At 38.7% G+C, this 15,146-nt stretch overlaps 3 protein-coding genes across 4 annotated transcripts; 2 read left to right on the top strand and 1 right to left on the bottom strand.

Moving 5' to 3' along the window:
* The first annotated feature begins 2,028 nt into the window (after positions 1–2,028).
* Positions 2,029–4,636, top strand: LOC141912953 (uncharacterized). Its single transcript, XM_074804389.1, has 8 exons — positions 2,029–2,043; positions 2,344–2,410; positions 2,595–2,757; positions 3,040–3,180; positions 3,264–3,403; positions 3,656–3,681; positions 3,847–3,926; positions 4,558–4,636. The coding sequence occupies exons 1-8, from the start codon at positions 2,029–2,031 to the stop codon at positions 4,634–4,636; spliced, it is 711 nt and encodes a 236-aa protein (XP_074660490.1).
* Positions 4,637–6,803: 2,167 nt separating this feature from the next.
* LOC141912952 (uncharacterized) lies at positions 6,804–8,225 on the top strand. Its single transcript, XM_074804388.1, has 3 exons — positions 6,804–6,837; positions 7,742–7,971; positions 8,109–8,225. Exons 2-3 carry the CDS (start codon positions 7,783–7,785, stop codon positions 8,223–8,225), a joined length of 306 nt encoding a protein of 101 aa, XP_074660489.1. The 5' UTR covers positions 6,804–6,837; positions 7,742–7,782.
* Positions 8,226–11,613: 3,388 nt separating this feature from the next.
* LOC141912670 (solute carrier family 22 member 6-B-like) lies at positions 11,614–14,897 on the bottom strand. Of its 2 annotated transcripts, XM_074803998.1 has the most exons (11): positions 14,760–14,897; positions 13,795–13,994; positions 13,489–13,719; positions 13,192–13,388; positions 12,944–13,095; positions 12,698–12,854; positions 12,479–12,613; positions 12,315–12,400; positions 12,116–12,233; positions 11,969–12,041; positions 11,614–11,894 (listed from the first exon to the last, which is right to left on the bottom strand). In XM_074803998.1, the coding sequence occupies exons 1-11, from the start codon at positions 14,881–14,883 to the stop codon at positions 11,706–11,708; spliced, it is 1,662 nt and encodes a 553-aa protein (XP_074660099.1). In that variant the 5' UTR covers positions 14,884–14,897; the 3' UTR covers positions 11,614–11,705. The 2 variants fall into 2 exon arrangements, with proteins under 2 accessions (XP_074660099.1, XP_074660100.1); XM_074803999.1 differs by lacking the exon at positions 13,489–13,719.
* Between the last annotated feature and the right edge of the window lie 249 nt (positions 14,898–15,146).

The following is a 15,146-nucleotide window of genomic DNA, read 5'->3' as shown; positions in this document are numbered from 1 at the left end:
AAAAACAATTACAGAAAAATAAATGATTTGCTTTAATTTATTAATGAATTGCTCTCACTCAATCTTTTTTTCCGCGTAACACGAAGCGAGTTAAGGCTCGGTTCCAGAAGTACAAAATCCCTAACACATTCTAAAGCTATTGTGTACGGCCCAAAAAGATAGTTGAAGTGCATCGTTTCAAAGGTCTAGTGGTCAAGAAAACGGGGGCAATTTCTACCCCTTATCACAGCGCAGTTAGAATAGATCGATATCCCGAATTTTGTTGGTGATGATTAATCTGACATTTCAAATATTATAAGATTAAAAGGATCTAGAACAAAAATATAATCACAAGACTGATCGATTGTCACGGGGGTTTTAACAGTGAGCTAGCATTTTATAAACGAATGCGGAATCTTAAAAACACTCCTGACCAGTTTTACAAGATGCATATCGTGCAAGGATACGTCCTTTTAATAATTGTAATTCTTTGTAATTTTGGTAAGTCGGTTTGGAGATTTCCGTAACAAATAAATCTATTATTCTGAGGAAAATCTTAAGTCAGTTTCTTGGTTAAGATTCTAAATCTATACTTGAATTTAATAGGAAACTAATTTTAGTCAAATTCCAACCAAAACTTTTAACCTTTCTCGTCCTAACATTAAACCGGTAGGGCGGTGTTTATTATGTGTTTTTGTTGATTTTATCGAGACTCGGTTTTTGGAGCCACGAACAGCAGCAGCCATCACGATGTGATACCGAATGAATTCATAATTGCTTTCAAACGAAATGTCTCCCACACAGATGGTAAGCATAACGAACTAGATTCTATACATAAATATCCTAAATCCCTGAAACGAAACGACTGTAGGACCATCAGCGTTTTGATATTGACGTAAAAATGAATTTATGAGGCTAAAAAAATGATACACAGTTTCTTCTAATCGGCCGAGCCATTTCGTAAACTGCAATAAATTTTGTTACCAGTACTGGTTAGCTTAGTCACCATTTTGAAAAAAAGTAATGTTAAAGGTAGATTATGTATGTGGCCGGCTGGGTTTTAAGCTCAGCAGAAATAAGAAAACAAGGTATCAATTTTTCAGGCTAAATTCATTTAGATCTTAACTGTTTCTGCTTCTAATGATTTTTGAATATCTCTGAACTCCTTCCTGAGATCTTAAAACAGATTTATTCTATTGAAAAGTTGATAAACACGTTGCGGCCACGGAAGAACTGTTGAAGAGTTTGGGCTGTCACCACTGCGCTACTCTAGGGCGATTCAGGATCGGGCGTCTACAACTTCACCACGTCCGAATGCCCAAACAGTAAGTGGAATAAATTGAACTTCGATCATCTCTTAAAGAAATTTTGCAACACTTAACGCGGCTTGTAAAAGAGAAAACAGAAATACCTGCGAAAACTGGCTAGAGAACACATCTAAGCTTTGAGTTTGGAACCGGCCCCAGACGCGTCGTTTCAAGAGTTTCATTTCAAGAGTTTCTTTTAAGGCGTATCGAGTTATGAAGGAGTTGGATTTTCTCATTTCTTATCTATCGTTGTCACTTGCCCTTTCGGCTGCCATAGTTGAAATATCTTTGATCATAATTCCTTATAGATTGGTGGGTATGATAGAATCATCAGTAGTGGTAGATTACGTGGAATCCAATAGGATTTTCAAAGCCAACAGAGCCGTCAGTGAACCGATGATGTTAATTAAACAACCTAGTCAAGGAGTACGTGTCGGAGAAGCTTTGTGTCACGAACAATCTTACGCACCCTGGGTATAGATGAATTTATATAAGCAAACTTAAGTCAAAGCCGCCTAATCCGGATCGGCTTAATCCGGATTTTGGTCTAATCCGGACATTATTTGCAGTCCGTAAGTACAATAATTTGCAGCATTTTTTCCAGGGCCTAGAAAGAACTACGGAACGTGAACCAAATTATCTTGGACTGTACGATTACAATAGTAAGTTTATTTTGTTTTCTCTTATTATTTACCACCGAAAACTTCGAACTAGAAATTCACAAGTAGGTTTTGACTTGTAGATGGAGCTGGAGAAGGTGTGTCAGTTTATGTCGTAGATACGTAAGTTGTTGTTGATGAAGTTTGATTTCCATCGTAATTTTCCCGTTAAATTCTGTATTCCAAACTTCATTCGACTATTTCATTGTTTTCTATTTTAATTGTTTTCTATAGCGGTGTACGACTGACTCACGACGAGTTTGAAGGTAGAGTCACCTGGGTAAGGGCTAGATTTAAAAATCATATTCGATCTCACATAATTTTAGACAAATTTGAAAGTACGTTTAAGTACCAAAAAATCCGATTATCGCGTATGGTAAGATTAACGGTTTTTCCAGGGAACCGATACAATTGATGATCCATCACCACAAGATGACCCGGCCGGCCACGGAACTCATGTCACCGGTGAGTTTTCAGAAAGACTGGGTCCCACTCGAACCATTAAATGAAACCCAAACCCTTAAGGTCCTAGTGCTTCTTATCAAGACACCTCTGGTGAATAAGCGTCGGAGTACTTGACGGCATAATTCATCGAATGGCCATAAAGCTCAGTAAATCTTCGATATAAATTCGATATCAATTCGAACAGGCACCATTTTGGGAAAGACGTATGGTTTAGCCAAGCACGCGACGGGTATAGCAGTAAGAGTATTAGACCGTACTGGTTCGGGTACAGTCGGGACAATACTGGGAGGTATACAATGGCTAGTCAATGACCACACGTCAAAAACCAACAAAAAATCTCTTGCAAAGTAAGTAAGCTTTGCTGATGCTGATTATTAACTACATTTTTTCATCTTCCTTATCCAAGAATATGTAGAATGATTTCTTACACCTTGGGGTCGGTTGCTCAAAGGGTTGGTTAAAGATAACTATTCGATGAACATCATAGTAAGAATTGAAGAAGTCACTATGTCAACTATTCCCTAGTTAACTCTGACCAACATTGAGCAACTGCCGCCTCTGGCGAATAGATTTATGTATCCAGTCTTCCACAGTATGAATTGGAATTTTTGTCACTTTTTAATTTTTAGTATGTCGCTAGGGGGCAGTAAAAGTAAAGCGCTGAACGATGCCGTTGATGAGGCCGTAAATGCAGGAGTTCTGTTTATCGTAGCCGCCGGAAATGAGGGAATGGACAGTTGCCAGACCTCGCCTGCCAGTGCCAAACAATCGTACGTAAAAAATAGGAAATGAATATCATGAAAATTCACGATCTATCATCAATCATCGACAATTGAAAGTTTCAAACTTTCAGGATATCTGCCGGTTGCACGGATCGAGACGACAAATTCTGTTATTTCTCGAATTATGGAAGATGCGTCGAGATACTAGCGCCGGGCATGAACATAATATCCGCTTCGAACCAGGGAGATCAAGCAACCGAGATCTTTTCGGGTAAGCATCTTAACTAAATAATCGATGTACGTGAATTGTGAATGGAACATAAAACAATCGAATTGGAAATTTGTCTTTGGCCGCATGGTTGATTGTTTGTAAATGGAAGTTCCATAATATTCAAAACATATTAGGTTTGAATTCATTATCTACAGTTTGATTGGCCCTCCAGCCAATAGGGTCCTATAGGCCGCCTTGGAAAATTTGAATTCAACTGAAAATCCAATGTATATTCGGTTGCTTTATTTCTAGGTACATCGATGTCAGCGCCTCATATTGTAAGTATATCTATTCGTTTCAGATTTCTTTTCTAGATTTTGCTATTTCTGTCCGTTTTCCGTATTATTGGTGCCATAGCTCTTACAACAAGTGCACACTCGGACATTGAGAGACCGTACTATATTTCCGAATACACAACACTATTTCCAATTTTTGAATTACAGGCTGGAATATTGGCGAAACATTTGGGTCAACAGTTGGGTCCGATAACTCAAGCGCAGGCAGTTTCCTGGCTTACCGAAAAGTAAGTGTTGTTTCTGTTCGATTGATTCAAGCCAAATGACTGCAGCCTCAACACTGTTCTAGACAAATTGTTTTAATATGCTATAATATTTAGATGTTTAGTATAATATATACAAAGTGCAATGATTCTGTTTTGATACAGTTGAGATTTATACGCAAATGAATTATCATTATTATCAGACACACTTCCAAACAACCATAAGGAGCAGTTTCGAATTTGTCTCAAATCTGAACTTCTGATGATAATTGATCTTGGTTATCATTTACCAAAACATTGATAATAGATAACATACCCATAGATGCATCAAATGCCAGTTCAATATTGACTACAACAGGTTACAGTATGTTCACTGACTAACCTTTAATCACACCAGATTTAAGTTTTAGCCGTGTGCACCGGTGGAGTGTCCCTTGTTGTATAGTCTATTTGATAAGTCACTCAATGATCGGCCCACAAATCTCTGATACTTTACCTCAACCAGACTGGATTCGGTGTCGCAGACTCAATTTCATTGCATGATCTCTAGCGTAACTCGATCGCAGTCAGCTGTCTGTTAGTTCTAACTCTTTTTCTAAACCCTGTTATAGAGAGCGATGTGAATTATTTGCCTATATATGTCTATTTTCTGTAGTGCGACGAAAGATAAGATCACTTCTGTTCCACGGAAAACCGTTAACAATCTCGGCTTCATGGACTGTGCTTTAGCTTAGAAAGACGGCTTTGAAATGTTGCGGGGAGATATAATGAATGAAATACTAGTGCTTCATGTTTTATGATTATCAAAATCTATCCATTTCATTAATCAAATCAATAAATAAAGAACTATTAGAACTCTTTGTTATTTCATCGCTGTATAGGACGCCAGTCCACCCGGTTCGTGAGAAGAACAAGACGTCGACATTGTAGAATTTGGGTGAACTTGCAGGATTCGATTCCACAGTTGAGAGTTTGGAATCAGTTCATTTCAAATCCCACATTTTCAAGTTGACGAAGGTTTATCTGAATAGAAATATTGCGGGTGATTACTGCCACCTTTCAGTCTAAAATCATTTCATTGATAACGTCTTATTACTGCATCGCGGATATTGTGATTCTTTTAACTGATTTTATCATTTTTCAGTTAATCAAATTTGAACTCATAACTGTTGTGTGACTGTGTTGCGTGGTTGTTGCGTGGCTGTGAAAACTTGGTTTAGGGAAGGGTTAAGGGGCCAGTCACTTACAACCTCGGCTTTTATACTGTTCCCCCCCTCTCCTATTCCAGTTATATATAACGTGAAATATATTAACTCTTATGTTATGATTTATTGATATTCATTTATTCACTTATATCTATATACGTTATACATGTACATTCATGTATACCAGTGCACTGATAATGATTTTTCATAATCCATATGTAACTGAAATTAAAAATGAAAATAAAGATGATGATGATTTATATGATATTATATACTCAGTTCTTCCCTTTATTCAGAAGCGAGAATACTGATATTCACAACTATTTATCCCGGCCCGCGGTACATATCATGAATATATTAATATTGAATATTCGTATAGCCGACGAATTATTATTTAACATCGTTCGATATTTGGCTTTATTAACGATGTAACCAGATCGGCTCGACATATGCCGGAATATCGACGAGCGACCGCTCAACGCCAGTTTGTTTGATATCAAGTATTAAAACAAAATTCAAGCGTCTCAATTTCATGAGATTCGGTTCCAGATGGGGTACGTTTTGAATACGTATAAAGTCAATGGCACGCATTTTATACCTATAGTATAAAATCATAGCGTTGAAATATGAAATCAATTGATGGAGTTGAATCCCGCATTTAGAAAAGAAGAACGAGTTCGAAAAGGTTCTTTTGGTTAATGTCACATTTTCGACGTTTCAAATATATTCTCATAGTCATCTTCAGGAATTGTTCTACTCAAATCAATAAGAAATCAATTCGTATTAAAGGTTTAAAGCTTATTTCGAAATTAAAAGAAATAGATTAAATTCTATTCGCTTCGTTGCGTTAGAATTGAGATTTTCCGAGGCGAAGATTTTCTCAAAATGTATTCACCATATGAAACACCCCAGATTTGAACTGAAACTGGGGCCAATCTAAACCCTTAAAACCAGTCGTGTTACAAAATTTACAGGGATTATTTCAGTCTCTAAACTGGGCCTTATGTTTAAGTCCACCAAAAACCTCACCCTTTTCATGTGACGAATCACAAGCCAGCGTCCAGTCAAATATGAAATTCTTGAGCTGGAAATTATCAACCACGTCGAACGGATCAGCTATATTCCGCCGAATCGATTCATGTGTATTTAAAAACAAACAAAAACCTTTGCATCTGACATTGTCATACTGATTAGGCTCCAGATGGGATATACAGATCGTGTCGTGCACTGATCTGTTATAGTTTTCCCACTCCACAAGGCACTGAGCCCCTACGGCATCAACAATGGGAGTATCAAACATACGTTGCTGAAAGTAAAGAATGCCATATTAGCGGGTTACTTTACCCCATTGTGAGAGAACATTCTCAAAAAAGGTTGAAGTACTTTGTGAAGTAAATTGATTTTAAGAGTTTTCGATTTAGGTAAAACCGGCTCCAGAGAAGGGTCTTCGGCTATAGATGACTCCAGCTTATCCATGGACTCTTAAACGAGGTCTTTATGATTTAACTAAATAAAAGTTGATGTTCGATATTTCAAATCAGTACTCATTGCCCAGTCCGGGTTTAATCAATTCAATGAATTTACATTATCACACTTATAGCCCATTTTAGTCCTCGAATATTGTAATGGGTATCATATTACTGTCCCCATCATCTGGCAAGCCTAGCGCATCTAGAAACCATCTGTCTATTGTGAATATTTGTATCTGTCTGTAAGGATATACTGCGCAGGTAAGATTTAATACTCATTATCAAAAAAAGATTACTACGCTTTTTACCATATTTTAGAATTTAGCGAAAATATCTTATTGTTTATGATGGATTGTGAAGTCATTTAGGGGTTCAGTGTCTTATTTGTAAATGCAGCCTGTTAGGGCTATAGCACTGGATCCTTCTAAACCGTATCTTGTAATATATAGAATAAAGCTAATTACATATCATCATTTTCATTTAACTCAATTTTTTCCTAACATTCAATCAGACGATTTTTGTTGTTTTCCACATTATAATTTTGATTACATAATCATTTTCATTAACTCGATTTTTTCCTAATATCTAATCAGAATTTGTTGAGTTTATTTTCCAGTTGATTTTTCTTGTTGTTTTCCACATTATAATTTTGATCACATAATCATTTTCATTAACTCGATTCCTAAAATTCAATCGCAAGTAGTTGATTCTTTTGTTTTTCACATTGCAATTTTGATTGCGGTAGTGATACGATAACGAGGGACCCAGTGCAAGTAGAGCAACATTTTGTTTTCAACATTACAATTTTGATTTGACACGATAACTAATTTCTTGATGTTTTATTGTATCTTAATGATGAGAGAAATCCCACAATGATTCAGTCCGAGATTAGAAATACTTGAATAGAAGAGAATTTATTAAGAGCAAAGTTTCGGCTAAACACTATTAGCAATCATCAGGCGTACTGAATCTTAATGGTTCTTATTTTTTTATGGTTAGTAAAGCGCCGTAATTAAATTCCATTAGTACGGCCCTATATAAGAAAATAGATTATTATTATATTATATTAGAGTAGAGCGAGCTGTATCTAAAACATTAAGGCACTAAGTCCCGTGCTGGTACTGGACACTTCAATTGTCTAAGAAAGTAAGATATTCCGTTTCAGATCAAAATTGTAATTTCGACCGAACTGTCTAAGCGCTCAAGATGTACAGTTTATCGCTATCGTTGACGATGGTGGGCTTGGTTTCCTGGTTGGGCGGTTCCTCAGCTGTTTCGCCGAGTTTTATTGTGTGTAAGAATTGCGCTTGTGAGCCGTCGTCAGTGTCGGGTCTCGGGGACATGATCGGATACAATCAGCCTGATGGCAGTCAGTGTTTCTGTAACTGCGGCAAGGTAAGCAAAATCCGCGCCCAGAGCTTTGTCGATTCTAAGATTCCGATCATAATAGCTTCATTAAGTCTTTTTTCATTTCATTTCCAAGCAGCATCATTATTTTGATTGAAAGAAATTTAGATCAAATTCTAATTTAGGCTGAAGATGATTCTTGTTCGTCGGATGGGGCCTGTATAGTTGGATATGTATGTCGGGGCGATGCCGCGTATGGAAGACATGGCGTCTGTAAAAGTAAGCAATCTATTCTGATCTAAAAACTAGGAATTGGCCCTGTTATTGATTGGTAGATTTGGTCTGGTTCGTTCTGATTCGGTGGCCTTTAACGAACCCATCGCACCTGCCTTGACCGAAACACTAGGGGTTAGATTTTAAAATCGGAAATCGAAGTACAGATATAGTTGCATGCTCGGCGACGAATTCAATTTTACCTTTAAATCGAAGTATACATAATTGGAAATTACGGCACCGGTTCATTCAGATAATCTAACAACCTGTCTGAACCGGTAAGTAAGCAATCTAAGCCTCATTGTGACTGTAGCCTCAGCCGGAGAACGACCGTAACCTGAGCTGTAGATCGACCGTAACCTGAGCTGCAGAACGACCGTAGCCTGTGCCGTAGAACGACTGTAGCCCGAGCTGTAGATCGACCGTAACCTGAGCCGTAGAACGACCGTAGCCCGAGCTGTAGAACGACCGTAGCCTGAGCCGTAGAACGACTGTAGCCTGTGCCGTAGAACGACCGTAACCTGAGCTGTAGAACGACTGTAACTTGAGCTGTAGAACGACCGTAGCCTGAGCCGTAGAACGACTGTAGCCTGTGCCGTAGAACGACCGTAACCTGACCTGTAGAACGACTGTAACTTGAGCCGTAGAACGACCGTAACCTGAGCTGTAGAACGACCGTAACCTGAGCTGTAGAACGACCGTATCCTGAGCTGTAGAACGACCGTAGCCTGAGCCGTAGAACGACCGTAGCCTGAGCCGTAGAACGACTGTAACCTGTGCCGTAGAACGACCGTAACCTGAGCTGTAGAACGATCGTAGCTTGAGCCGTAGAACGACCGTAGCCTGAGCTGTAGAACGACCGTATCCTGAGCCGTAGAACGACCGTAGCCTAAGCCGTAGAACGACCGTAACCTGAGCTGTAGAACGACTGTAACTTGAGCTGTAGAACGACCGTATCCTGAGCTGTAGAATGACCGTAGCCTGTGCCGTAGAACGACCGTAGCCTGAGCCGTAGAACGACCGTAGCCTGAGCCGTAGAACGACTGTAACCTGTGCCGTAGAACGACCGTAACCTGAGCTGTAGAACGACCGTAGCTTGAGCCGTAGAACGACCGTATCCTGAGCTGTAGAACGACCGTATCCTGAGCCGTAGAACGACCGTAGCCTAAGCCGTAGAACGACCGTAACCTGAGCTGTAGAACGACTGTAACTTGAGCTGTAGAACGACCGTAGCTTGAGCTGTAGAACGACCGTAGCCTGTGCCCTAGAACGACCGTAGCTTAAGCCGTAGAACAACCGTATCCTGAGCTGTAGAATGACCGTAGCTTAAGCTTTAGACTGACCTAGCTTGAGCTGTAAAACGACCGTAGCCTGAGCTGTAGAACGACCTAACTTGAGCTGTAGAACGACCGTATCCTGAGCTGTAGAATGACCGTAGCTTAAGCTATAGAACGACCGTATGCCGAGCTGTAGAACGACCGTATCCCGAGCTGTTGAACGACTGTAGCTTGAGCCGTAGAACGACTGTAGCCTGAGCTCTAGTAGAACCACCGTAGCATGAACTGCAGAACGACCGTAGCTCGAGCTGCAGAAGCTGTTGTGTGACCGTAGCCTTGGACGTAGTGCAACCATAATCAACATTTGATGATTGAATTTCAGGCAAGTGCAACTTCCATAAATGCCCGATGTTTAGCGAATGCACGCTTGCCGCTAACGGTACGCCGACATGCTCTTGTATCATCTACCCGTGCTCCAGTCAGAAAATCGGTAATTGCTCGGCTAAAGATGGAGGAAAGAGCAAACCATTCGACAATCAGTAAGCGGTTATTTTCTAATATTCAAATTATGGCGGGAATGAATTTTTCTTAGTTCTCTTAGAAACAGGATCAAGTACCTTACCCTTCGAATCAGCGGATCAAAAACATATTTTACTTAATTGTTTTTTTTCTTCGTATGGTCCATATATACTTCTTACAGAAAAGACTTCCTTTTAATCAATTTTTCTTCGACCCAATATAAGCTCTAAAAAATTCACTTATAAGATTCATTCTAAAATGCTGATTTCCAACTAACGAAATTAGAACCTATAAGATTGTCTCTTCCTATTCAAAATAATCATATTTTCCCAAAAGAAGTTCATGAGGCGGCCCGTAGAACCTTTGATAACGATATCTTTATTCATCTTTTTTTTGACAGCAACATTTTTATAGATACGCAAAATAGATTGAGTGTATAAAGGGGGATAGGACGAAGGAGGCTGTATTCGAGCGGAGGACCCATCGAATTCTACATCTCAATCTTTTTTTATTCCAGGTGTCTTATGGTGTCTGAAAGTTGTCGAAAAAAGACGTCTGGTGGCGCTGCGCTTGCCCAAATGAAATGCGTGTAGTTTCGTATCTCAGATCAAAGATAAAACATGCTTCATTCGTTCAACTACAAATTCGTGTTATAAAAACTAGATGATAAAATTTGAATATTTCGATGATCTGAAAACTACGCTACTGCGGTGTCTATAATCCATCAATTAAATGAAAAACTAAAAAATTTCGTCCACGATTTGATGCAACATTTTAACGCGGATGATTACAAAATGTTTGAAATCAGAATACTGAAATTATCATATGAATATATAGAAATGCTAAATTCGGTCAAATGCACATGCACCGTAATAATTTGATTATCTTAATTATGAATTTATTGTCGTTAATCTGAGGTTGTTGCAGTTCATTTTCGTCTACAGTCAATATCGACGGCCTGAAACAATAATTCAGTCGTTATGTCGAAATGTAAAATTCTATCTTAACTTGCTGTTTTCATAACAGTTTAACTTACATCTTTTAGTTTGGGTATTCGAGTGTTTAAGTGGGGGTATTTTTGGCTTTTCTTGCGGGCCTGTTTGATGAAGTCGCTTTCGTGGTCCGTTTTGTCCCATGCAATATGTTCCCACAATGAAGGGTAACGATAAAGGCGACATGTTGCCGGAACGAATTGGCCATTTCATTGCTGGGTCTCATTCTCATCGCTAGAATACGATACTTGCGTCCACTGTTAGGGTTCCACAAACCGTGGACACGACATCGATGTACCAACTCGTGGTCAACGTTCGGGAAATGCGATACAATACAAAAACCTTCCACATCTTGGAGCTCTGTCAGTCCATTCTGGACGCGCTCCAAAACCGCCTCTGGATCGAAAACCCTAGCACTTTATCTCCCGTAAAGCTGTTAGTTTTTACAAAAAAAAAGTCATGCTGATCGTTGCACACGAGGACAGTTCCACTCGAATTCTGAATTCACCAGTGGCGGTCATCGATGCCCACCAGTAGGCTATACTGTATATTATGCACGTTCTATACGTGGGGGAAGATCTGATTAGAAAAAGAAAACTCCGAACTCAATCAAGAAAAACTCATTCATATCAATATCTAATATTTTCATCAAATTTGATTTACGCCATTCTCAACCGTTCACTTGTGGTTATGATGAATTTAATTCTAGACGAAGTAGAAATCAGGTGATTGGTTCGAGTTGATTTTCATCGACAGTCGGGTTTATCGCGCTGTTTTTTGGTCGATCGATATCACTGATAGTTTGAGGCATCGGCACACCTCTAGTTTCCGGTAAAGGGAACACTATCAAAGCGGTAACCAGTCCAATACACCCGAGAATCACGCCCGGCAACCAAGATATAAATTGAGCCTGAAATGATTCGATCGTAATGTTGAAATGTTAAACAAGTGACAGGATTGAAAGTGCACGAGATAAAAACCTACCAAATAAGCGGCGAATGGTGCTGTCATCGAACCTATCCGGGCAAACGCTGAAGCAATACCCACGGCGCGGTTTCTGTAAAATAGATAATACAGTGATCAGGGGAAAAACGATTCTCTCATTAAGTTGTTTAAAGGGAAGAGTCTCACCTGAAGTTAGTCGGGTAAAGTTCACTGGTATGGATGTAAATGATGCCATAGGCTGCTGTGCAGCAGAATTTTCCAACAGTATTAAACGTCATAATTAACGGAACCAAATTCGTTTCTCCTTGAAATGAAGAATATATAACCGTTTTCTGGTGAAAGATCTGTTTTTACATATACCGAGTCCAGAATATTTTTTACGTACCGACCCGTTCAGGACAGAACGTCACAGCTATTAAAACTAGACCGGTTATAGCATAGAGTAACATCAACGATACTCGTCTTCCAATACTGAAAAATATCGTTCATATTCCATCACTTATAACATGTAAAGGCCTCTTTCAATAAATGGTTTTAGATGAAACTCACTATAAGAGTAGTAGATGCATCGCAAGGTAACTCGGTAATTCAATAGCAGCGCTCAGAAAATAATTAGCAAATCGACCTCCAGCCATTACTGTCGTACTGAGCGTCAACCCGTAATAAGTGAGACTTGTAAAACACCTAGAAAAAAAGAGCTTCGTGAAAAGAAATTACAAAATTGGAAGTGTCCCCCACACTTAATATTATATACACTATAATGCATACCAGATAATAGCTTCTAGTATCGTGTATAGACGCAGTTTTGGATGTTTGAGAATCTGTAAAATTCCAATCGTTTCATTATCCGGGTCTTCACTACCCTTAGAACAGCCGACCATATTTCTAAACACCAATTTGATCTTGTCCTTCGCCGAAAAGACACCTGAAAATAATGATAGGATGCATAAGTAAAAACTTAAGATTTATCCATTTTTGTTAGATATTCCGTTTATTGAAAACCCTATTGTCCACCTGGTTTAGTGGATTCTGTGGTTTTTCTTATGGCAGAAATGACGGCTGGTGAAAGCGAACGTTTGTTAAATTTCGCTGCTTTTCTCAAAATTTTGATCGCATCTTCGGGTCTGGAATTAGCGACGAGCCACGCTACAGATTCATCGTAAAACCTAATTACAAAAAAAAACATACACAAATTAGAGTATGCACGTGTTTATATAATCAGTACATGCTACGAATAGTCTGCGATATATAGCTTTATTTACCAGATTCCTAAAATTGCGAAACAGGGAAAGACACCCCCAACGATTTGCAGGTATTTCCAGTGAGTGAAATAGTAGCCACAAACTCCAATAAGAATCATCGCCACGGACCAGATGACCATATGGAACGCGTTAGCGAATGAACGATGCTTGGTCGGGAACCATTCACATATTAGACAATAACAAATGAGTATAGCTCCCTAAAATGCAGATAGGAGTTGCGAAAGTTACTCCATACATTTGTGGGATCCTATTATTCTAGATTCTATTATTAGCATGATTGATATTGTAGCAGTTTACCAGATTAAACATCCCGCTGAAGAATCTCATGATTGTAAAAAATGTTTGATTGATAAAAATAGCCGGTAGAATCATAGACATTCCACATAATACTGAACAGACTATAAACGATATCTTCCTTCCGAAATAATCAGACCAAGGTGGCAACAATATACTACCGGCCATAAAGCCCCCGAAAAATATCGTCATCATTAGAGCATTCATGTGACTGAATTCACAAACCCACGAAAACTGAAAGAAAATAGATAACATTTTACCATTTTTCTGGTGATTGTAATAGCGATTTCTGCAGAGTGACTGACTGACCTGTTCGGTAAGAGTGTAATAACCATGTGACCGGTAATAGTAACCATTTTGACAGGCGACTGTGGTATTATCTGTAATTGACTTGAATTGTCGACACTGATCGAGTTTAATTTCTCCATCCTCACTAGTTGTATACGGTATCGACTGGTTCACTGTTTGATTCACCGTAGACAGTTTACAATGGTGTTCCGGAATCCATCCTGAATATTCCAAATTTTCAATTAGCACGGAAAAAATTACAATTATGTAGTGTACATATACATGTCAATGAGCAGAATGGACAATGATATCGGTTACGTAGACATATATACGCATGACCATAAATTACGCCATGAGTTTAACCCTTTGCATTTAGGTACTACTGTTGAAGGTAATGTTTAATGGAATAAATATGTTAACCAAAAAAAGTCAGACGCCGAGAAGTTTAGAATGAAATCAATGTGTGAACAGTCTTCAATACAGCTGATCTTCTTGAATGGGACTTTAACTCTACTTTGACTAAATTGAACACATAAAAAACTATGATGATATCGTATACAGGCCTTACAGAAACACGCATTAACATATGTCACCCAATAAAGTACATGTGTGATATGTATGAGTCTTTTTTCATGTAAATTCATAATTGGCCAATCTAGGTATTCATTTAGGCCTTCGTTTATATAATTAATATTTTTCTCTTTTATGTGCATGAATAACCCGTCTTCATAAATATCATTTTGTAATGCAGTCATCTGTAGCGCGTGCAAAAAGTAATGTATAACTATGACGGTGCGCTGAGCTAACACTGACAAATAGATTCATCATACAGCCACACCCACAGCTAAATTTCCAGTCAATCTAGAAAAAAGATTAGATCACCAACCGATGCATCCTCGAACTCTGCTGTCATATCGTGATAAGTGACATCGAAAAATCATAAATGGTGCGATAATCGCTGAAATGTTACGTGGAAGAAATTTTACCTTGAAATATGGGACCCAATGAACATATAGCTGATCCAAAAACGGCTATTTCAATAAGAACTAACTGTAATATCTGATATCTGCCATATCCCCCTAACTCTTTCAACGCGGCTTCCACTTCCATCGTTCCCGCGAACAACCTCTAACTGGCGAATGGTTAATTTCCACTATTGGAATAAGGTCATCACTCTTTAGATGAGGCCACGACACTGAATTCTGATGAATAGGAATTTCTAATGTGAATTTACTAGGTTCAGAACAATCATGTTAAGGTCGAGATCATAACGTAGATCATAACGTAGTGCTGCACAGTATGTTAACATAAACTGCACGTTTTTTTTTTCATCATCGAAGTAGTGAGCTTTGCTTCACCTTTTCCTTCGTTTG

This window comes from Tubulanus polymorphus, chromosome 11, assembly GCF_964204645.1.
Source record: "Tubulanus polymorphus chromosome 11, tnTubPoly1.2, whole genome shotgun sequence".
Classification (NCBI taxonomy): domain Eukaryota; kingdom Metazoa; phylum Nemertea; class Palaeonemertea; order Tubulaniformes; family Tubulanidae; genus Tubulanus; species Tubulanus polymorphus.
The sequence above is the reverse complement of the archived record's forward strand: the minus strand, read 5'-3'. Positions and strand labels throughout refer to the sequence as shown.

Coding starts and splice junctions, on each gene's coding strand:
- LOC141912953 (XM_074804389.1), top strand. Junction 2,411..2,594: donor CCACGGAACTCATGTCACCG/GTGAGTTTTCAG, acceptor CAATTCGAACAG/GCACCATTTTGGGAAAGACG. Junction 3,927..4,557: donor GTTTCCTGGCTTACCGAAAA/GTAAGTGTTGTT, acceptor TATTTTCTGTAG/TGCGACGAAAGATAAGATCA.
- LOC141912952 (XM_074804388.1), top strand. CDS start 7,783: ATGTACAGTTTATCGCTATCGTTGACGATGGTGGGCTTGGTTTCCTGG. Junction 7,972..8,108: donor GTTTCTGTAACTGCGGCAAG/GTAAGCAAAATC, acceptor ATTCTAATTTAG/GCTGAAGATGATTCTTGTTC.
- LOC141912670 (XM_074803998.1), bottom strand. CDS start 14,883: ATGGAAGTGGAAGCCGCGTTGAAAGAGTTAGGGGGATATGGCAGATAT. Junction 13,720..13,794: donor ATTACACTCTTACCGAACAG/GTCAGTCAGTCA, acceptor ATTTTCTTTCAG/TTTTCGTGGGTTTGTGAATT. Junction 12,234..12,314: donor GTTCTGTCCTGAACGGGTCG/GTACGTAAAAAA, acceptor CTTCATTTCAAG/GAGAAACGAATTTGGTTCCG.